The 24,138-nt window shown below is 40.9% G+C and overlaps 1 protein-coding gene across 3 annotated transcripts in view; it reads right to left on the reverse strand.

The window, feature by feature from the left end:
• Positions 1–24,138, reverse strand: part of grm7 (glutamate metabotropic receptor 7) — a 402,008-nt gene that overhangs the window by 144,143 nt on the left and 233,727 nt on the right. For all 3 annotated transcript variants that reach the window (XM_071336892.1, XM_071336890.1, XM_071336891.1), the window contains exons 5-6: positions 22,445–22,582; positions 3,615–3,815 (exon numbers count right to left, since the gene is read on the reverse strand). In XM_071336892.1, the coding sequence (XP_071192993.1) occupies positions 3,615–3,815; positions 22,445–22,582 (339 nt within the window). The remainder of the gene's footprint in view (positions 1–3,614; positions 3,816–22,444; positions 22,583–24,138) is intronic.

The raw sequence follows: 24,138 nt of genomic DNA on the forward strand, positions 1-24,138 counted from the left end.
CTGCTGTTTTCAACTCTCTAGAGAACGCAGGAGCGGTAGAGATACTCTTAATGATTGGCTATGAAAAGCCAACTGACATTTACTCCTGAGGTTCTGCACCCTCGACAACTACTGTGATTATTATTATGTGACCATGCTGGTCATATATGAACATTTGAACATCTTGGCCATGTTCTGTTATAATCTCCACCCGGCACAGCCAGAAGAGGACTGGCCACCCCTCATAGCCTGGTTCCTCTCTAGGGTTCTTCCTAGGTTTTGGCCTTTCTAGGGAGTTTTTCCTAGCCACGGTGCTTCTACACCTGCATTGCTTGCTGTTTGGGGTTTTAGGCTGGGTTTCTGTACGGCACTTTGAGATATCAGCTGATGTACGAAGGGCTATATAAATACATTTGATTTGACACCCTCAGCCCACAAGGGGACAAACGCCTCCCTGGAGATGACAGCATTCCCTCCCCCATATGCCCCCCTAGGCACAACTACAGTTTGACAACATAACCAACAAAAACGGATCACAACTCCTGCAGCTCTGTCGCACGCTGGGTATGTACATATTCACAATGGTAGGCTTCGAGGGGACTTCTATGGGAGGTACACCTATAACTCATCTCTTGGCAATGGGCTGTTGGGTGAGACAGGGATGTGGGGTGAGACAGGGATGCAGCTTGAGCCCCACATAACATCAACAAATTGGCGAGGGCACTAGAACAGTTTGCAGCCCCCGGCCTCACCCTACTTGAATCTGAAGTAAACTGTATACTGTTTTCTGATGATCTGATGCTTCTGTCACCAACCAAGGAGGGCCTACAGCAGTACCTAGATCTTCTGCACAGATTCTTCCAGACCTGGGCCCTGACAGTAAATCTCAGTAAGACCAAAATAATGGTGTTCCAAAAAAGGTCCAATCACCAGTACCACAAATACAAATTCCATCTAGACACTGTTGCCCTAGAGCACACAAAAAACTATACATACCTTGGCCTAAACATCAACGCCACAGGTAACTTACACAAAGCTGTGAACGATCTGAGAGACAAGGCAAGAAGGGCCTTCTGTGCCATCAAAAGGAACATAAAATTCAACATACCAATTAGGATCTGGCTACAAATACTTGAATCAGTTATAGAACCCATTGCCCTTTATGGTTGTGAGGTCTGGGATCCGCTCACCAACCAAGAATTCACAAAATGGGACAAACACCAAATTGAGAATGCATGCAGAATTCAGCAAAAATATCCTTTGTGTACAATGTAAAACGACAAATAATGCATACAGAGCAGAATTAGGCTGATACCCGCAAATTAAAAAAAATACAGAAAAGAGACGTTAAACTCTACAACCACGTAAAAGGAAGCGATTCCCAAACCTTCCATAACAAAGCCATCACCTACAGAGAGATGCACCTGGAGAAGAGTCCCCTAAGCAAGCTTTTCCTGGGGCTCTGTTCACAAACACAAACAGACCCCACAGAGCCCCAGCAACACAATTAGACCCAACCAAATCATGAGAAAACAAAACGATAATTACTTGACACATTGGAAAGAATTAACAAAAAAACAGAGCAAACTAGAATGCTATTTGGACCTAAACAGAGAGTACACAGTGGCAGAATACCTGACCACTGTGACTGACCCAAACTTAAGAAAAGCTTTGACTACGTACAGACTCAGTGAGCATAGCCTTGCTATTGAGAAAGGCAGCTGTAAGCAGACCTGGCTCTCAAGAGAAGACAGGCTCGACTGAGGGACCGTACAGATAATAATTGTATCTGTTGGGGTACAGAGATGAGGTAGTCATTCAAAAATCACGTTAAACACTATTGCAATCAAAGTGAGTCCATGCAACTTATTATGTGACTTGTTAAGCACATTTCTACTCCTGAACGTATTTAGGCTCGCCATAACAAAGGAGTTGAATACTTATTGACTCAAGACATTTCAGATTTTCATTTTTTATTAATTTGTAAACATTTCTAAAAACATAATTCGAATTTGACATCATGGGGTATTGTGTGTAGGACAGTGACAAAACATCTCAATTGAATCCATTTTAAATTTAGGCTGTAAGACAACAAAATGTAAATCAAGCCCGAAATGTGCGATGTAGTAGGGAGTTGTAGTTTCCAACAGGGAAAAATTATACATAGTTTAGCGCAGAAATGTGGTAATTACCTACAATGACCTTAATAAATTGCACACCTACTTATCCGGTCATGAACACACATTTGAGAGGGATAGAGAGCAGTTGCTTAACAATACAGTACATGATCTATGAGCTATAGTTGGTGTTCAGCAGTCATAAAAGTATGCCTTATTTACTTTGAAGAACTACTAAAATACAGATTTTGTCAGACAGCGCAGACAGCAGCTCTATAAATATGAGACGAGGACTTGGAATGAAATAATAAAGTCTTCAAATAGGCTGAAAAAATTGTGTATATACACAACTGAAATATTTTATTAAAGTAAAGTCATGTGAATAAATTATGGTTAATAAGTGATAAGTTAATAAGCAGTAATGGGCACTCACTACCATCATGGGACTTGTATTAATTGTTTTAATCTGTGTTTGTTACAGCATTCAACCCACATAATGCATTTAATTAAAAAACATTATAATAATAGAAATTGAAAACCATTATTCTTTTTTTTCATAATCAAACCCGAAACCTTTATAGTGCACTTATCAGTCAGCATTACAGATGACATGATTTGTTTGTTTTTGTTTGTGGGCTGGTCTAATAAAATAATTCCACACATACAGTACAGTACCAGTCAAAGGTTTGGATGCACCTACTCATTCAAGGGTTTTTCTTTATTTTTACTATTTTCTGCATTGTAGAATAATAGTGAAAACATCAACACTGTGAAATAACATATATGGAATCATGTAGTAACCAAAAAAAGTGTTAAACAAATCACATTTTATTTGTCACATGTGCCGAATACAACAGGTGTAGACCTTACAGTGAAATGCTTATTTACAAGACCTTAACCAACAATGCTTAAAATAAGAAGATAAGAAAAAAAAGTGTTAAGTAAAACAATAGATGAGTAAAACATTTAAAATAGAAAATCAAAGTCACCTGGAATGCATTTCAATTAACAGGTGTGCCTTGTTAAAAGTTAATTTGTGGAATTATATTTCCTTCTTAATGTGTTTGAGCCAATCAGTTGTGTTGTGACAAGGTAAGGGTTGGTATACAAAAGATAGCCCAATTTGGTAAAAGACCAAGTCCATATTATGGCAAGAACAGCTCAAATAAGCAAAGAGAAACGACAGTCCATCATTACTTTAAGACATGAAGGTCAGTCAATATGGAACATGAATGTTATGACATCACTTCCTACAGTGTAAACATTGTCTGGTTTTGCTGTTTTGTATTCTTCAAAACTGGAAGTGAATGTTGTACCTCTGGTAGCTGTGGATGTATTTCAGTAATATTTAGGTAAAATATTTGACCAACATTTTGGCTGAAGAACCTTCACCAGGGTGTAGCTAATAGGTTGTTATCACGTCGTTATGGGGTACTATATCGATTGATTGGTTGAATGATCGATTAATTTGTTGATTGATTGGTCGATTGATTGATGTGTTGGCATTAGTATACTTACCATTGAAGGTGACACTGCGGATGTACTTGAGCAGTTTCTTGCCCCCAGCTAGGTCCATATCTTCACAGATCCCTGAGACATCGGGACACAGGTCTCTCTGCATGTTGTGAAGGGCATGGGCCATAGCGTACACCGCATCGATCACAAACTGAACCTTCCCCTCCTGTTCGTACTTAGAGTCAATCCCGATCCGCTCCTGGCCTGTGGATGAAAAGAGAAGAATATTCCAATATGTATTTTTGAATAGATCCTGCCTGACTTCCTGATTTGTACTGTTTTTGTTTACTTAATAAATTTCTTGTATGTGCTGTGTACGTAATTCAGATGTGTGTTGGCTGCCAAGTATAGCACATATGTAATGTTACGAAACGACTTCTGCCTAATAACTGGGTAAATACGGGACATTACTTTACATTTGCATTAAAGGGGCAATCTGCTATTGCTACATCCGTATTAAACTATTATTCCGCCATTCATTTCGGTGCGGTCTCGCTTTAACGCACGCTGTATGTCGTAGTAACGTTAATTTTAAAAATCTAACACAGCGGTTGCATTAAGAACTAATGTATCTTTCATTTGCTGTCCAACCTGTATTTTTTAGTCAAGTTTAGGATTAGTTATTGATTAGATTAGGTGCCTCTCCCAAGATTTCTCCCGACATTTTGTTTGCAGTTTGGCTACTATTCTCATTGTATAACCACGATTTGTGCCGCTAAATATGCACATTTTCGAACAAACCATATATGTATTGTGTAATATGATGTTATAGGACTGTCATCTGATGAAGTTTTGAGAAGGTTAGTGAAAAATGTAATATCTTTTGCTGGTTTATTCGCTATCGCTAACGTGCATGAATCAATGCTGCTGTGTGATTGGCTATTGTAGTAAGCTAATATAATGCTATATTGTGTTTTTGCTGTAAAACACTTAAAAAATCTGAAATATTGGCTGGATTCACAAGATGTTTGTCTTTCATTTGCTGTACGCTGTGTATTTTTCATAAATGTTTTATGATGAGTATTTAGGTAATTCACGTTGGTCTCTGTAGTTATTCTAGCTGCTTTAGTGAGATTTTGTGATGGTGGCTGCAATGTAAAACTATGATTTATACCTGAAATATGCAAATTCTTCAAACAAAACATATGCTATACAATAAATATGTTATCAGACTGTCATCTGATGAAGTTGTTTCTTGGTTAGTGACTATTTATATCTTTATTTGATCGAATTTGTGATAGCTACCTATGCAGTAAAAAAATGGTGGAGAAAAAAAGTTGGGTCTTTTGCTATCGTGGTTAGCTAATAGAAATACATATTGTGTCTTCCCTGTAAAACATTTTAAAAATCAGAAATGATGGCTGGATTCACAAGACGTGTATCTTTCATCTGGTGTCTTGGACTTGTGATTTCATGATATTTAGATGCTAGTTTTTACTTGTGGCGCTATGCTAGGCTATGCTAGTCATATTTTTTACTGATGAGGGTGCTCCCGGATCCGGGATGAGTACCAAGTAAAAGTTAATGAATAATGTGTACCCATTGATTCTTGAAGAATATAACTTGTAAATGCCTGATGAGCTTAGTTCAAATCTTATTCTATCAGCATCCAAAATATAAGCTTGTTTTAGTTCAATGTTTGTAAACAATTTAAATATGAACAAATACTCTACGGGGGGTGGAGGGGGGTTTTAAACTGACATATGGAATTGTTTTAAGATGGTCATACTATGGATCATTTAGCTATTTGATTTTGAATTTTAGGACCAATGTTAGGTATCCAAAAATCATATATATACAGTGGGGAGAACAAGTATTTGATACACTGACGATTTTGCAGGTTTTCCTACTTACAAAGCATGTAGAGGTCTGTAATTTTTATCATAGGTACACTTCAACTATGAGAGACGGAATCTAAAACAAAAATCCAGAAAATCACATTGTATGATTTTTAGGTAATTAATTTGCATTTTATTGCATGACATAAGTATTTGATACATCAGAAAAGCAGAACTTAATATTTGGTACAGAAACCTTTGTTTGCAATTACAGAGATCATACGTTTCCTGTAGTTCTTGACTAGGTTTGCACACACTGCAGCAGGAATTTTGGCCCACTCCTCCCTACAGATCTTCTCCAGATCCTTCAGGTTTCGGGGCTGTCGCTGGGCAATACGGACTTTCAGCTCCCTCCAAAGATTTTCTATTGGGTTCAGGTCTGGAGACTGGCTAGGCCACTCCAGGACCTTGAGATGCTTCTTACGGAGCCACTCCTTAGTTGCCATGGCTGTGTGCTTCGTGTCGTTGTCATGCTGGAAGACCCAGCCACGACCCATCTTCAATGCTCTTACTGAGGGAAGGAGGTTGTTGGCCAAGATCTCGCGATACATGGCCCCATCCATCCTCCCCTCAATACGGTGCAGTCGTCCTGTCCCCTTTGCAGAAAAGCATCCCCAAAGAATGATGTTTCCACCTCCATGCTTCACGGTTGGGATGGTGTTCTTGGGGTTGTACTCATCCTTCTATTCCTCCAAACACGGCGAGTGGAGTTTAGAGCAAAAAGCTCTATTTTTGTCTCATCAGACCACATGACCTTCTCCCATTCCTCCTCTGGATCATCCAGATGGTCATTGGCAAACTTCAGACGGGCCTGGACATGCGCTGGCTTGAGCAGGGGGACCTTGCGTGCGCTGCAGGATTTTAATCCATGACGGCGTAGTGTGTTACTAATGGTTTTCTTTGAGACTGTGGTCCCAGCTCTCTTCAGGTCATTGACCAGGTCCTGCCGTGTAGTTCTGGGCTGATCCCTCACATTCCTCATGATCATTGATGCCCCACGAGGTGAGATCTTGCATGGAGCCCCAGACCGAGGGTGATTGACCGTCATCTTGAACTTCTTCCATTTTCTAATAATTGTGCCAACAGTTGTTGCCTTCTCACCAAGCTGCTTGCCTATTGTCCTGTAGCCCATCCCAGCCTTGTACAGGTCTACAATTTATCCCTGATGTCCTTACACAGCTCTCTGGTCTTGGCCATTGTGGAGAGGTTGGAGTCTGTTTGATTGAGTGTGTGGACAGGTGTCTTTTATACAGGTAACGAGTTCAAACAGGTGCAGTTAATACAGGTAATGAGTGGAGAACAGGAGGGCTTCTTAAAGAAAAACTAACAGGTCTGTGAGAGCCGGAATTCTTACTGGTTGGTAGGTGATCAAATACTTATGTCATGCAATAAAATGCAAATTAATTACTTAAAAATCATACAATGTGATTTTCTGGATTTTTGTTTTAGATTCCGTCTCTCACAGTTGAAGTGTACCTATGATAAAAATGACAGACCTCTACATGCTTTGTAAGTAGGAAAACCTGCAAAATCGGCAGTGTATCAAATACTTGTTCTCCCCACTGTATATATATATATTTTTTTAATAATATATTGAATTTGAACTTTACTACTATAGCCCAGAGAAATGCATTGAATAACACATTCATAAATGGCAAAAATGACAGTCAACAAATGTATAACACGAAACAAGATTTTGAAGTGTTTGTCCTATATCTGGGAAATATAAGAACGCCCAGGAAATATGTATATTTAGTTTTTTACACATATTAAACAATTTTTTGGGAGCGGCCACAAAACTAGCTTCATCTTTCCATTCATGTTTTTGGTCCCATGACACTTGTTGGGTCATAGAGAAAAAGAGAAAGTCGTGATAATCTCCCGCTCCCACAGTGGGGTCACATGCGTTTGTAGCCCAAACAGTTCGGACGCTACAGACAGAAGCGTTCGCTACACTCGCATTAACATCTGCTAACCATGTGTATGTGACAAATAAAATTGTATTTGAAGTTGGCACATAGACGTTACCAATTTCGTACGAGTCCCCTGACACTTGTGAGGGGTCACCCCTTTCCATAGAGTGGTAATAATATTTTGTAGGTCAAATCGTTCGGACTCGGATGTTTTCTTGAGAAGACTGATTTCAGGGAAATTGACAGTTTGCCTGTATTATGATGGTTACGTGAATTGGACATGCTGTTTAATCTGCTACTAAGGCTTTACATCAGTTCACTTGATCAAGTGGACTCATGGAATTACACAGAGGCTTATCTGGACATTTGAATAGCTGCTTTATCTTGAACAATTTCATTGGAGGGATCTGCTCTCTACCTTCTCCGGACTTATTTCATCACCTTGGAGACTTTGGGACAATTACAACAAAAGTCTAAACCATTGTGTACTATACCAAACATTTTACCTTAACCCATAAGAGTATAAACCCTTTCTAAGCCAGGGGAGAGGAGTACAACTCAATCAATCAAATGTATTTACAAAGCCCTTTTTACATCAGTAGATGTCACAAAGTGCTAAACAGAAACTCAGCCATAAACCCCAAACAGCAAGCAATGCAGATGTAGAAGCACCATGGCTAGGAAAAACTCCCTAGAATTGCAGGAACCTACAGTAGGAAGAAACCTAGAGAGGAACCAGGCTCTGAGGGGTGGCCAGTCCTCTTCTGGCTGTTCCCGGGGAGATGGGCATTAAGGCCAGATTGTTCTTCAAGATGTTCAAACGTTCATAGATGACTAGCAGGGTCAAATAATAATCACAGTGGTTGTAGAGGGTGCAACAGATCAGTACCTCAGGAGTAAATGTAATTTGGCTTTTCATAGCCAAGCATTCAGAGGTCGAGACAGCAGGTGCGTCAGAGAGAAAGATAGAGAGAGAGTTGAAAACAGCAGATCCGGGACAAGGTAGCATGCCCTGTGAACAGGTCAGGGTTCCATAGCCGCGAGCAGAACAGTTGAAACTGGAGCAGCAGCACGGCCAGGTGGGGACGGCCAGGAATCATCAGGCCAGGTTGTCCTGAGGCATAGTATCATTTTTTTAAATGTTTATTTTGTATTTGATGAATCATTGTATTTGGCCTTGACTGCTATTCGCCCATACAAATGCATTGAATAACAGATTCACTACATCGAGCAACAGATAGTCCTCCCCCCCAAAAAAATTCTGAAGGAAGTTTGTTCTGAAGTGCCTGTCCTATATCTGAGACAGAACAGAAAATATTAGTATTTAACCCCTTATTTTGTCACTCAACAGACTCCATATATATTGTTCGTGACAGTCTCACCTTTACACAGACGGGCCGTACTAGTGTGTAGCCCAAACTGTTCGGATGCTACAGACAGAAGTTGGCAGATCGGCTGCACCGACTTCAAACAAGTCCCAAGACACTTGTGTACGACCCGTACAGCAAAACGTAGGAAAAAGGGGTCATAATAGTTTGGCCAAACTTTTCCGACGCTACAAACAATTTTGTGAGAAGACCGATTTTTGGGATGTCTCATGGTTTGACAAACAGCGCTCTGTCAGCTTTCACCGCACTTGGAGAAGTGTTACATCGGGCGGATGTTGTGATTGTGACGCATCCAGTGCAACAAAACCCAGATATCTCTAGTTTAAACTGAAGGATTTTCATGGCGATTTTTGGGGGGATTATGCTAATTACATTTCAGTGGAGCGCAGACATCAACCTTAGGGGGTTAAATGATAACACACGCAGAGACATGTTCACATCTCAAATGCATTGTATGCCAGCGATTGTACACTGGCAAACAATGAGAATACAGGACACTTTTTCTGTGTTTTCATTGACATTTTCCTGAGAAATAATAACATTACAACAATTTACATTGAGCAGACTTATTGAGGAAAATAATGGTTACAATATGATGATAATAACAACAACAATGGTGAAGCACAACGTGTGTTTGACCATCAAAATCCTAATCTCCTTTCTTCAAAGATTTGAATGACCTGTTACACTATCCATTATTCAATTTAGACCCAATCCTAATTTCTACTGCTTCATTTTGTCACATATTTACAGGGCTTCTGTTAGGAAAAATAAAAAATAGCTGGGTAAACAACAGTTTGTTGTGTTAATTAACTCAAGGTATGTACAGTACATCATCTTACAAGACTCTGTAGAGAAAGGTTCCTTCCCTCTGTACATTTTGGTACTATTTCTGATTCCGCTGAAAGAAAATGGCATTTAATTTCATCAGTTTTAATTATACTACTTTTTTAGTTTTTATTTCTCTGACTTATTATGAAATGTTTTTACTTGAACACTTAGTCTGAGCATAAAATAATCAACTTTAACGTTAAATTAAATAAATAGGACAACTTGGGAAACAATAAAAAGAGGAAGACACAAATAACCACATTAAGCATTGAGATGGTGAAAGTTCACAAACGTGCACTGGAATCTGTCATTGCAGAAATGCTTGATTCCCCTGAAAATATATAATACCAACAACAGAGTCAGGAATAACTGAAAGATTTGGAGTAGTTAAAATGGTTGCCCTAGGCTGGATCTGTATTCAGCATTGGCTTTGTTTTGACACACACACACGCACACACGCGTGGTAGTGTAGCAACAGTTCAACCCAAATGTCTCCATGGCAATGTCTTACTGCTCCAGATTTCTTTTGATCTTTTGCAAATACCCAACAGAGCTTCCAACTTTAATTAGCAACTGTGTTTCCCGTAATAAATAATAAAACAAAATGAACACTAAAGAAAACACAATCTCACAACCATAAAATATCATTGGTACCTTGTGGCTCGTATCATCACCATATGACATACACATATAATCATTACATGCAATATACAGTACATTATCATTATACAGTGCATTCGGAAAGTATTCAGACCCCTTCACTTTTTCCACAGTTTGTTACGTTACAGCGTTTTTCTAAAATGGATTAAAAACAAATTCCCTCGTCAATCTTCACACTATACACCAAAGGGAAAACAGATTTTTAGACATTTTTGCAAATGTCTTAAAAAAAATTGAAATATCACATTTACATAAGTATTCAGAAACTCTGCTCAGTACTTTGTTGAAGCACCTTTGGCAGCGATTACAGACTTGAGACTTCTTGGGTATGACACTACCATCTTGGCACACCTGTATTTGGGGAGTTTCTCCCATTCTTCTTTGCAGATCCTCTCAATTTCGGTCAGGTTGGATGGGGAGTGTTCCTGAACAGCTATTTTCGGGTCTCTCCAGAGATGTTAGATCGGGTTCAAGTCCGGGCTCTGGCTGGCCCACTCAAGGACATTCAGAGACTTGTCCCGAAGTCACTTCTGCGTTGTCTTGGCTGTGTGCTTAGGGTCGTTGTCCTATTGGAAGGTGAACCTTCGCCCCATTCTGAGGTCTTGAGCCCTCTGGAGCAAGTTTTCATCAAGGATCTCTCTGTACTTTGCTCTGTTCATCTTTCTCTTGATCCTGACCAGTCTCCCAGTCCCTGCCGCTGAAAACATCCCCACAGCATCATCCTGCCACCACCATGCTTCACCTTAGGGATGGTGCCAGGTTTCCTCCAGACGTTTCGCTTGGATTTCAGGGCAAAGAGTTCAACCTTGGTTTCATCAGACCAGATAATCTTGTTTCTCATGGTCTAAGAGTCCTATAGGTGCCTTTTGGCAAACTCCAAGCGGGCTGTCATGAGCCTTTTACTGAGGAGTGGCTTCCGTCTGGCCACTCTATCATAAAGGCCTGATTGGCGGAGTGCTGCAGAGATGGTTGTCCTTCTGGAAGGTTCTCCCATCTCCACAGAGGAACTCTCGAGGTTTGTCAGAGTGACCATCCCTGACCAAGGCCCGTCGTCCCCGAATGCTCAGTTTGGCCAGCTCTAGGACGAGTCTTGCTGTTTCCAAACTTCTTCCATTTAAGAATGATGGAGGCCACTGTGTTCTTGGGGACCTAGAACCTTATCATTATATACCCAAAAAACAAATACATTATCATTATACCCTATTAAACTCATATATGCATTATCATGACATACCCTATCATACACATAGACACTATCATGACATACCCTATCATACACATAGACACTATCATGATATACCCTATCAAACACATAGACACATTATCATTATGTACCCTATCATACACATAGACATGCATACATTATCATTATATACCCTATCATACATATAGACACTATCATGATATACCATATCAAACACATAGACACATTATCATTATGTACCGTATCAAACAAACTCATTTACATTTGGGACAAGGGACATTGGAATCTCTCTCTCTCCCCCCCCCAACACAGTGCATCGTGGGAGCTTAGAACTTATCTCAGAGAAGATTGTTCCAGCCAGTAACATTTAAAGAGATGTTCTATTTCCTGCTCTATGATAGAATGGAGAAAGCATGTCACGCTAATCACCCCTACAGTATTTGGTGCCGCTAAACGTTCACACGCTGAACGGGGGTCAAAAGCAAGGGGAGATGGTTACTTCTCTCCTCCTTTGCATATTATCCTGGAACCCAATCCCCATGCGGCTGAGTTTAATTTTCAGTAAACAGTAAAACATGGTATACTGTATAAGTTGATGGTTTCGTGCCATTTTTGAGTGTAATTGCTGGAATGAGATATAAAGTGCAGCCAAAAATGTCATGCAAACAGATATTTATTTTATCACAGTGAACAGAAATGCACATGTACTCAGGTGAATGGTGTTTTGTGGCAGCTTCCTGAAACAATGTACGAGAAGACTACTTTGCTTAGAACATGGTAACAGAACGTGTTCTCAAATGCGGTGACTGGACGTATTTAGCTGCTAGTAAAACCACCAAACATTGTGTTAGGGTGCATGACATTTTTGGCTGCACTTTATATCTCATGAGGATTGTAGAGGAGGAGAGAAGCAGAGAAGCAACTACTATCTCTCCTGCTTTTGACCCCGTTCGGTATGTGAACGTTTAGTAGCCGCCAAATACTGTAGAGGTGATTAAGGTCAGCAATAATAGATCTATTTCCACTGTTGGTCAGCCATGAAGGGTATTGCTGACAAAAAGAACGGGGGGGACATGAACTGTTTGTTCTGTGGCAGCAATAAGCTTCCGTAGCAGGCTGAGAAATGTGAAGATGAAGAAACAGTCAACCAAAATTAGACAAACAGGGAGACACGGTGAGAGGAAGGAACCGTCCTATTAAATCCTGTCCTAATCATCGTCTGGTTAAAGAGGGAGGCGGCGCCAGCAGCTAACACGCCACGCAAGTAATAATCCAACAGAGAGGATGGGCGGAGGCTGCTAATTAATGTAGGACAGGACAGAAAAATAACAGGCTTAGAACTCCTAAGATACAGTAGTGTTATAATGGCTAACCAGGTACAGTGGTATTACAATGGATAACCAGGTAGGGTGGAATTACAATGGCTAGCCAGGTATAGCAGTATTATAATGGCTAGCCAGGTATAGCAGTATTATAATGGCTAGTCAGGTATAGCAGTATTATAATGGATAGTAGTATTGTAATGGCTAGTCAGGTATAGCAGTATTACAATGGCTAGTCAGGTATAGTAGTATTGTAATGGCTAGTCAGGTATAGTATTATTGTAATGGCTAGTCAGGTATAGTAGTATTACAATGGCTAGCCAGGTATAGTCGTATTGTAATGGTTAGCCAGGTATAGCAGTATTATAATGGATAGTAGTATTGTAATGGCTAGTCAGTTATAGTAGTATTGTAATGGCTAGTCAGGTATAGTAGTATTGTAATGGCTAGTCAGGTAGAGTAGTATTGTAATGGCTAGTCAGGTATAGTATTATTGTAATGGCTAGTCAGGTATAGTAGTATTATAATGGCTAGTCAGGTATAGTAGTATTGTAATGGCTAGTCAGGTAGAGTAGTATTGTAATGGCTAGTCAGGTATAGTAGTATTGTAATGGCTAGTCAGGTATAGTAGTATTATAATGGCTAGTCAGGTATAGTAGTATTGTAATGGCTAGCCATGTATAGTAGTATTGTAATGGCTAGCCAGGTATAGTAGTATTGTAATGGCTAGCCAGGTATAGTAGTATTATAATGGATAGTCAGGTATAGTAGTATTACAATGGCTAGCCAGGTATAGTAGTATTATAATGGATATTAGTATTGTAATGGCTAGCCAGGTATAGTAGTATTGTAATGGCTAGTCAGGTATAGTAGTATTATAATGGCTAGCCAGGTATAGTACTATTGTAATGGCTAGCCAGGTATAGTAGTATTATAATGGATAGTCAGGTATAGTAGTATTATAATGGATAGTAGTATTACAATGGCTAGCCAGGTATAGTAGTATTACAGTGGCTAGTCAGGTATAGGAGTATTATAATGGATAGTAGTATTGTAATGGCTAGCCAGGTATAGTAGTATTTTAATGGCTAGTCAGGTATAGTAGTATTGTAATGGCTAGTCAGGTATAGTAGTATTATAATGGCTAGCCAGGTTTAGTAGTATTGTAATGGCTAGTCAGGTATAGTAGTATTACAATGGCTAGCCAGGTGTAGTAGTATTACAATGGCTAGCCAGGTATAGTAGTATTGTAATGGCTAGTCAGGTATAGCAGTATTGTAATGGCTAGTCAGCTATAGCAGTATTATAATGGCTAGCCAGGTATAGCAGTATTGTAATGGCTAGTCAGGTATAGCAGTATTATAATGGCTAGTCAGGTATAGTAGTATTGTAATGGCTAGTCATGTATAGCAGTATTATAATGGCTAGTCAGGTATAGCAGTATTGTAATGGCTCGTCAGGTATAGTAGTATTGTAATGGCTAGCCCTTCCTCACTGGAAACACCAAAGCCTGTTCTCCCATCCCTCACTGCAAACACCAGACCCCAAATTCCCTTCCATCACTGGAAACATCAGACCCTGTTCTCTTTCCGTCCAACACTGGAAACATCAGACCCTGTTCTCTTTCCCTCCCTCTCTGGAAAAATCAGACCCTGTTCTCTTTCCTTCCCTCACTGGAAACACCAGACTCTCATCTCTCCTCCCTCACTGGAAACACCAGACTCTCATCTCTCCTCCCTCACTGGAAACACCAGACTCTGATCTCTCCTCCCTCACTGGAAACACCAGACTCTCATCTCTCCTCCCTCACTGGAAACACCAGACTCTGATCTCTCCTCCCTCACTGGAAACACCAGACTCTCATCTCTCCTCCCTCACTGGAAACACCAGACTCTCATCTCTCCTCCCTCACTGGAAACACCAGACTCTGATCTCTCCTCCCTCACTGGAAACACCAGACTCTCATCTCTCCTCCCTCACTGGAAACACCAGACTCTCATCTCTCCTCCCTCACTGGAAACACCAGACTCTGATCTCTCCTCCCTCACTGGAAACACCAGACTCTCATCTCTCCTCCCTCACTGGAAACACCAGACCCTGTTCTCTTTCCCTCCCTCACTGGAAACACCAGACTCTGATCTCTTTCCCTCCCTCACTGGAAAAATCAGACCCTGTTCTCTTTCCTTCCCTCACTGGAAACACCAGACTCTCATCTCTCCTCCTACACTGGAAACACCAGACTCTCATCTCTCCTCCTACACTGGAAACACCAGACTCTGATCTCTCCTCCTACACTGGAAACACCAGACTCTGATCTCTCCTCCCTCACTGGAAACACCAGACTCTCATCTCTCCTCCCTCACTGGAAACACCAGACTCTGATCTCTCCTCCCTCACTGGAAACACCAGACTCTCATCTCTCCTCCCTCACTGGAAACACCAGCCTCTGATCTCTACTCCCTCACTGGAAACACCAGACTCTCATCTCTCCTCCCTCACTGGAAACACCAGACTCTCATCTCTCCTCCCTCACTGGAAACACCAGACTCTGATCTCTCCTCCCTCACTGGAAACACCAGACTCTCATCTCTCCTCCCTCACTGGAAACACCAGACCCTGTTCTCTTTCCCTCCCTCACTGGAAACACCAGACTCTGATCTCTTTCCCTCCCTCACTGGAAAAATCAGACCCTGTTCTCTTTCCTTCCCTCACTGGAAACACCAGACTCTCATCTCTCCTCCTACACTGGAAACACCAGACTCTCATCTCTCCTCCTACACTGGAAACACCAGACTCTGATCTCTCCTCCTACACTGGAAACACCAGACTCTGATCTCTCCTCCCTCACTGGAAACACCAGACTCTCATCTCTCCTCCCTCACTGGAAACACCAGACTCTGATCTCTCCTCCCTCACTGGAAACACCAGACTCTCATCTCTCCTCCCTCACTGGAAACACCAGACTCTGATCTCTACTCCCTCACTGGAAACACCAGACTCTCATCTCTCCTCCCTCACTGGAAACACCAGACTCTCATCTCTCCTCCCTCACTGGAAACACCAGACTCTGATCTCTCCTCCCTCACTGGAAACACCAGACTCTCATCTCTCCTCCCTCACTGGAAACACCAGACTCTCATCTCTCCTCCCTCACTGGAAACACCAGACTCTGATCTCTCCTCCCTCACTGGAAACACCAGACTCTCATCTCTCCTCCCTCACTGGAAACACCAGACCCTGTTCTCTTTCCCTCCCTCACTGGAAACACCAGACTCTGATCTCTTTCCCTCCCTCACTGGAAAAATCAGACCCTGTTCTCTTTCCTTCCCTCACTGGAAACACCAGACTCTCATCTCTCCTCCTACACTGGAAACACCAGACTCTCATCTCTCCTCCTACACTGGAAACAGCAGACTCTGATCTCTCCTCCTACACTGGAAACACCAGACTCTGATCTCTCCTCCTACACTGGAAACACCAGACTCTGATCTCTCCTCCTACACTGGAAACACCAGACTCTGATCTCTCCTACCCTATCAGAATCCCAGGACCCATATTGCCCCTGCAGCATAATGTAATCCTTACAACAGCAGCATGTGCTTCCCCTACTGTCGTCCCACTCTGTTCCTTGATGTGTGCAAATTGGCCTCACACAGCTCGCTGCCTGCCTGCCTGCCTGCCTAGCTGGCTGCCTGGCTGTCTCCAGGCGAAGGGGCTAAACTACAAAAGCATGTTCCACCTAGATAGGAGAGGGGAACCACAGCCAGAGCAGGGTTAGTGATCTGAGCTACTGCTAACAGTGACACGTTCATACCATCACACCGGACGTGGCTTTTTTACCTTGGGGTCTCATTATATATTCGGATAGGTAATAACTGGAGATTGGTAATCATGTGTTCACGCTAATGAACTATGACTCTGATCAATGTGTATGTTATGTTAAAAAAAAAGGTACAGCATTCACTCCTGCTGAAATCTCACACTGGAGGCCTAAGTGGCTTGTCATGGGGATAAGTTTTTATTAAGAAGTCTTGGTGTGGAGAATTAGAATACCTACATGTAGCTAGATGTTAATCATGTTTCATATAAACAAACAAAAAATGTATTTCAACGTATATGCTTCTGAGTGGTGTTATTGTTTGCACACTGTGTTGTGAATCTTTCAAGGTGATCAAAATGTTTTTTTGTTTGTTGCTTGTTTCATAATTAACCACTACAGTTATTCAACATACTTCTAAGAGATTACGCTTTATTTGGAGGATTAGCATATGGAGATAGTTTAAACTATTTTCATAATTCATCCGTTTTGTTTGTTAACTAAAAAGGGTACACCCGGCAACAGCCAGAAGAGGACTGGCCACCGTTCAGATCCTTGTTCCTCTACCCGGCACAGCCAGAAGAGGACTGGCCACCCTTCAGATCCTGGTTCCTCTACCCGGTACAGCCAGAAGAGGACTGGCCACCCCTAAGAGACTGGTTCCTCTCTAAGTTTCTTTCTAGGTTCCTGCCTTTCTAGGGCGTTTTTCCTTGCAACTGTAATTCTATCTACATCTGCATTGCTTGCTGTTTGGGGTTTTATAATGGGTTTCTGTCCATCACTTTGTGACATCTTGTCACGTTCCTGACCTTATTTTTCCTTTGTTTAACTTTGTTTAGTTGGTCAGGACGTGAGCTGGGTGGGTAGTCTATGTTTTGTGTTTCTATGTTGGGGTTGTTTGTGGGTGGTTGTCTTCCGTGTCTGTGTATGTTGCACCACACGGGACTGTTTCGTTTGTCGTTCGTGTATGTAGTCTGTTCCTGTTCGTGCGTTCTTCGTAGTTTGTAAGTTCTCAAGTCAGGTCTGTCTACATCGTTTATTTGTTTTGTAGTTTGTTAAAGTGTTTTCGGTTTTCGTTCTATCATTTAAATAAATCATTATGTCAAACTATCACGCTGCGCTTTGGTCCAATCCCTACTCCTCCTCTTCAGACGAAGAGGAGGAGAACGACCGTTACACATCTGCTGATGTAAAAAGGGCTTTATAAATACATTTGATTTGATACAGCAGTTTCTGAAGGTACAGTCGTCATATCACTACCACTGACCTCTCAGCCTGTTAACACTGCTGGCGATTTATTACCTAGGTGTCTCATTATGGGGCTTAGGTATTACTGGGGATCAGTAGGGTACTACCTAGGTGTCTCATTATGGGGCTTAGGTATTACTGGGGATCAGTAGGGTACTACCTAGGTGTCTCATTATGGGGCTTAGGTATTACTGGGGATCAGTAGGGTACTACCTAGGTGTCTCATTATGGGGCTTAGGTATTACTGGGGATCAGTAGGGTACTACCTAGGTGTCTCATTATGGGGCTTAGGTATTACTGGGGATCAGTAGGGTACTACCTAGGTGTCTCATTATGGGGCTTAGGTATTACTGGGGATCAGTAGGGTACGTATCCGGAGATTGTTAAAAATCTAGACTTGAGGATGACGAATAATGTTTTTTTAATGTCAATTAATTAAGTACAGATTCAAAAAACGTTATTTGTTATATCAAAAAAAGGTACTGTCTATCTCCGAGGTTGCTTTGGTTGAACGCTCTCACACCTCTCACACTGGAGGTAGATGTCTCATAGGAAATAGTGTACCCACCTAGAGATTGTACTTGGAGTTGTTAATCATGTTTTTAATGATAATCAAGTAATTGTGTCTTGTAATGTGTTAAAAGAAAAAGTACAGCAGTCACTGAAGCTACTGCAGTAATAGTGGAGGTGTCTTGTTAAAGGGGATTACGTATGGTAGGATACCGACAGGAAATGGCTGTTATTAATCATGTTTTCATGTTAATTAGTGCACTTGCCTCACTAAGAAATCTTACTGTTAAACTTTGACAAAAAACAGAGATGTTAGATAGTTTCAGTTCTAAGAAACATAAGTGATCTGCTGTCGGATATGAAAATGGATCTCGATGGTTGTACAGTCGTCTCAAAGAAAAGTGTGAAGGACCTCAGCATTATTCTGGACCCTGATTTCCCTCCTTTATGGACGAACATATAAAAAATATTTAAAGAGCAGCTTTTTTACATCTTCGAAAAATATTGGAAAAAATTTTGAGCCCAAAAATGCTGCTTTTGTAACTTCAAGATTAGTGTACTGCAATGCTCTACTCTCCGGCTACCCGGATAAAGCACTAAATAAACTTCAGTTAGTGCTAAACACGGCTGCTAGAATCTTGACTAGAACCAAAATATTTGATCATATTACTCCAGTGCTAGCCTCTCTACACTGGCTTCCTGTTAAGGCCAGGGCTGATTTCAAGGTGTTACTGCTAACCAACAAAGCATTACATGGACTTGCTCCTACTAGACGATTTGGTCCTGCCGTACATACAGTGGGGAGAACAAGTATTTGATACACTGCCGATTTTGCAGGTTTTCCTACTTAAAAAGCATGTAGAGGTCTGTAAGTTTTATCATAGGTACACTTCAACTGTGAGAGACAGAATCAAAAATCCAGAAAATCACATTGTATGATTTTTAAGTAATTAATTAGCATTTTATTGGATGACATAAGTATTTGATCACCTACCAACCAGTAAGAATTCCGGCTCTCACAGACCTGTTAGTTTTTCTTTAAGAAGCCCTCCTGTTCTCCACTCATTACCTGTATTAACTGCACCTGTTTGAACTCGTTGGAGGCAGGGCTTTCTCCTATAGAGTTCCATTTTTATTAAATAGTCTGTCGATCCATGTGAAAGATGCAGACTCAGTCTCGACCTTTAAGTCTTAACTGAAGACTCATCTCTTCAGTAGGTCTTATGATTGAGTGTAGTTTGGCCCAGGGGTGCGAAGGTGAATGGCAAGGTACTGGATTGACAAACCTCCCTTGCTGTCTCTGCCTGGCCGGCTCCCCTCTCTCCACTGGGATTCTCTATCTCTGACCCTATTACAAGGGCTGAGTCACTGGTTCTCTCACGCTCTTCCATCATTACTGTCCTCGGCTCGTGCAGCGGAGGAGATCTTTGTGGACTATACTCGGCCTTGTCTCAGAGTAGTAAATTAGGGACCTGTTGATATCCCTTTGGTGGTGTGGGGGCTTTGCTTTTGCAAAGGTGGGTGGGGTTATATCCTGCCAGGTTCTCTGCCCTCCCCCCCTCCCTATACCTACTGATTATGATTTGACCTTGCTGGTCATCTACAGTATGAACGTTTCAACAGCTTGAAGAACAATCTGGCCTAAAACCGGTACATATTTGCTAATTTGCATGTAAGTCGATATGTGGACACCACATTAACTGAAGGCCCTGGTTCTGACGGACATAGTTGTATATCTGTTTTTGAGCCTGTGTTACGAAGGACGTGAAATTTGAAACCACTTGAAGCTGGGATGTACCTCCTACCATTTCATTCACTCTTACGGCTGTCCATCAACTCCAGACTGAACGTTACCTCACAGCCACTGACAAAGCACATGCCTGCAATCTTTACATTGTAGAGTAGCAGTAGAGAGTGTTTTCATCACTATAGCACATGTAGAGATTGAATTATAGCCATTAATCTAAAATCTTAAAAACTATTTTTGTTTGTCATAGATGGACAAGATTAGTATGAAATGAAAGGTGCATTTTTGTACAAGTTCAGGAAGCCAAGCTAGAGCTCTGTGAGACATTCACAGCGATGGGACAGATGTTTTGATCAAGAGAGACCTTTAGAAAATACGCAGATTGTCTCTAACACTAAACATACAAATATGTATTTTACTGTTACAAGGAAGGTGAAATCTTATAGTTAATGATATAGTATCATTTGATTAAACTATATTTAGAAAGAATATACAGTTGAAGTCAGAAGTTTACATACACTTAGGTTGGAGTTATTAAAACTCGTTTTTCAACCACTCAACGCATTTCTTGTTAACTATAGTTTTGGCAAGTCGGTTAGGACATCTACTTTGTGCGTGACACAAGTCATTTTTCCAACAATTGTTTACAGACAGATTAATTCACTTAGAATTCACTGTATCACAATTCCAGTGGGTCAGAATCTAACATACACTAAGTTGACTGTGCCTTTAAACAGCTTGGAAAATTCCAGAAAATTATGTCATGGCTTTAGAAACTTCTGATAGGCTAATTGACATAACTTGAGTCAATTGGAGGTGTACCTGTGGAGATATTTCAAGGCCTACCTTCAAACTCAGTGCCTCTTTGCTTGACATCATGGGGAAATCAAAAGAAATCAGCCATGACCTCAGAAAAAAAATTGTGGACCTCCACAAGTCTGGTTCATCCTTGGGAGCAATTTCCAAACGCCTGAAGGTACCACGTTTATCTGTACGAACAATAGTACGCAAGTATAAACACCATGGGACCACACAGCCGTCATACCGCTCAGGTAGGAGTTCTGTCTCCTAGAGATGAACGCACTTTGGTACGAAAACTGCAAATCAATCCCAGAACAACAGCAAAGGACCTTGTGAAGATGCTGGAGGAAACAGGTACAAAAGTATCTATATCCACAGTAAAACGAGTCCTATATCGACATAACCTGAATGGCCGCTCAGCAAGGAAGAAGCTACTGCTAAATGTATTTGGCTAAGGTGTATGTAAACTTCTGACTTCAACTGTAAGTTATTCCAAGCCTTATTGATACAGTTTTTGATGAATAGGAAATACATAATTTCAAATATTATTGAGTTATGTTTACAAATAATTTAATTAACAAAAAAGTTAATTAAATGACACCTCCACCTACTGCACTATCACCAGATAAACATCACACGTGTAGTATTTCTTCATGTTTCCTGTGGCTAAACTATACCACACTTATTCCACAGAAAGAAACACCTTGTTTGTAGATGTATAATGTAATATCTGTTTTCTGACATTCTCATTAAGAATGCTTCAAGGCATAACTTGTCAGTCTTCCACCGTGTCTCATCCAGCCTGCTGTGCCGGTAGTATTGTACAAGTCAATCATCCTGAAATACAGGCTGAGTCTCAAATGGCACCTTATTTTCTATGTAGTGCACTACTTTTGACCATGACTCATAGGAAATGCGGTGACCCATTTGGAATGCAGAACCCACAGCAGAGAGGAGATATGGATAGGGATGAAGCCAGGCTCATTATGTAATGGAAGGGCTCAGCTAAGCTCAGCTCGGACTAGGGGACTTGAGCTCTTCTTTTTGGTGTCGCGTTCTAATGCAAGGGGAAAAACTTGAAACAAACAAGAAAGAGAGTCATTGAAAAAGCAGAATATTGTTTGGTGGGCAGTGATCTTCAATTCAATGAATCATACATATGAGACTGCAGTAGAGTAGGTTGCGTGCACAGAAAGAAAACTGTTGTGGGTTGAACTTCCTCAGCAAAAGAGTGGTGTGCATTGATTTCAAACCCTATCATCCACACCTACAACAAGAGCACCAAGCCTTAGGGTGGTTACTGTACATCATTGCAGAGCGCAGAATAAAACATTACCAAGTGGTGTTCAGAGAACAGCAATGTGTTGCAGATCCTGTCATACACCTACTACAATGTCATGTGATTAAAGAGTTAAAATGTTTAGGGTAATAAAGTACAACCTTGTTGAGTTCTCCAAAATCTATTATATGCCTATGACCATTCCCTATGATTAAATAACAATATTTCATGGGTTTAAAGTACAACTTTGTCATGTGCAGCAACAAAATGGCTACCTGTGCACTTCCTGCTGGTGTCTTCCTTCTTGGAGGAACTCATTAGTTTACAGTTGAAGTTCTCCTCCCAGTATTCTGCGAACCAAACGTTCCTGCGGTTGTTCTCCAGCGTCCGCGATGTGAAGTATGCATCAAACCCTGGAAATAAAAGACAGATAAGCAAGTCTTAGAACAAGTCTTAGAACAAGTCTTAGAACAAGTAGAACAAGTCTTAGAACAAGTCTTAGAACAAGTCTTAGGCCTCAAGAGTATCTTTGTTTAACAATCCACTGTTTGTGTAGAAAAAAGGCATGTGGGCAAAAACCCCTCTAACTTAGACTGACTATACATTATTCCCATTACGTAAGACACTTTTACCTCCAAGCTTTATCAATGTCCAGTTCCTAGATCAGAATAGACCCTCGATCCCCTGCTGAAATAGACCCTGTGAAACCAATTGCACAAACACATCCATTCCCTGGCTGGCTCCATTGCCAATAGGGATGGAGCCTATACGTGTCAGGAATTAAAGCTGATGAGTAAATCAGTAGAACTGTCCTTCAGCCTTGAGCTTGCTTTGACATGACATCACCTTCTGGAACAGAGAATAAATGTTTGCAGCTTTTTGACACACGCTAGTTTGTTATTTTTCCTATTTCATATCTACTTTAAAATAGGACATCATTCTAGAGAGTTAAAATTTCTCTGTGTCTTTATATGCTTCTTCCAACCATAACACCGTCAAACCTGCTCCAATATAATGCATCACACCATGACCTTCCCCCAGCTTTGTTTCAATGGCCTAAAAAGGAGAACAGAGTTGCTAATAGATTCTAGTTTAATTGCCTCTCTTACAGTGTGTACCAGCGAGAGAGACTACAGGGGAAACCCAGTTAATCAATTGAACCTTGGCGACAACAGAGCAAAGTCTTCTGTTGTTTTTATAGCCAAGAATGGTTAAAACCCGAGTTTGCAGAGTTCTACAAGACTGACTGTTAGCCTACTGAGCTAAATCATTTGGCTTTACCTTAGGGGGAGCTAATGGAAGACTTCAGTGTCCATTACGTAACTGGATTACTGTCCTATCTCAATAATTGTATTGTGTAAAATCGATAGGTAGCATGAACGTCTATCATCTGGCAGTGTTAGTTAAAGATGTGCTTGCCCCATCAGTAATAACCACAATAACGTTTTGAGATTGAAATGATGATCCTGACCTTGTGAAAAAGCCCCCAGTTCAATTTATTTATTTTTTTATATATTTTTTTATTTAACCTTTATTTAAACTATAGTCCTGGTTCAATAAAGCAAGAGGTATGACATAATGACTACAACTTAAATAGATCCATTACAGAAAGACTCACACCCATCATCTCATAGGGTCGACGCACAATTGGCCCAGCGTCGTCCGGGTTAAAGGAGGGTTTGGCCGGGGTAGGCCGTCATTGTAAAAAAAATGATTTGGTCTTAACTGGCTAAATAAAGGTTAAATAACAGACGAACCTTGAATGAGAAGGAGATATTTGCACAACATTGTCAGTTAACAATGGAAATAAAGTAATATTTCTCCCACCATTGGTAACTGCCGACCAATACTGCTGCAGTAGCAAGTTGTTAATTATGGTGATAATAATTACAGCCTCCTAATTATAAAGGGGACATGACAACAAAGTGAACACAGTGAACACATAATGCTGACCCAGTGTGTGTTTGTG

Source organism: Salvelinus alpinus, chromosome 12 (genome assembly GCF_045679555.1).
Source record: "Salvelinus alpinus chromosome 12, SLU_Salpinus.1, whole genome shotgun sequence".
Classification (NCBI taxonomy): domain Eukaryota; kingdom Metazoa; phylum Chordata; class Actinopteri; order Salmoniformes; family Salmonidae; genus Salvelinus; species Salvelinus alpinus.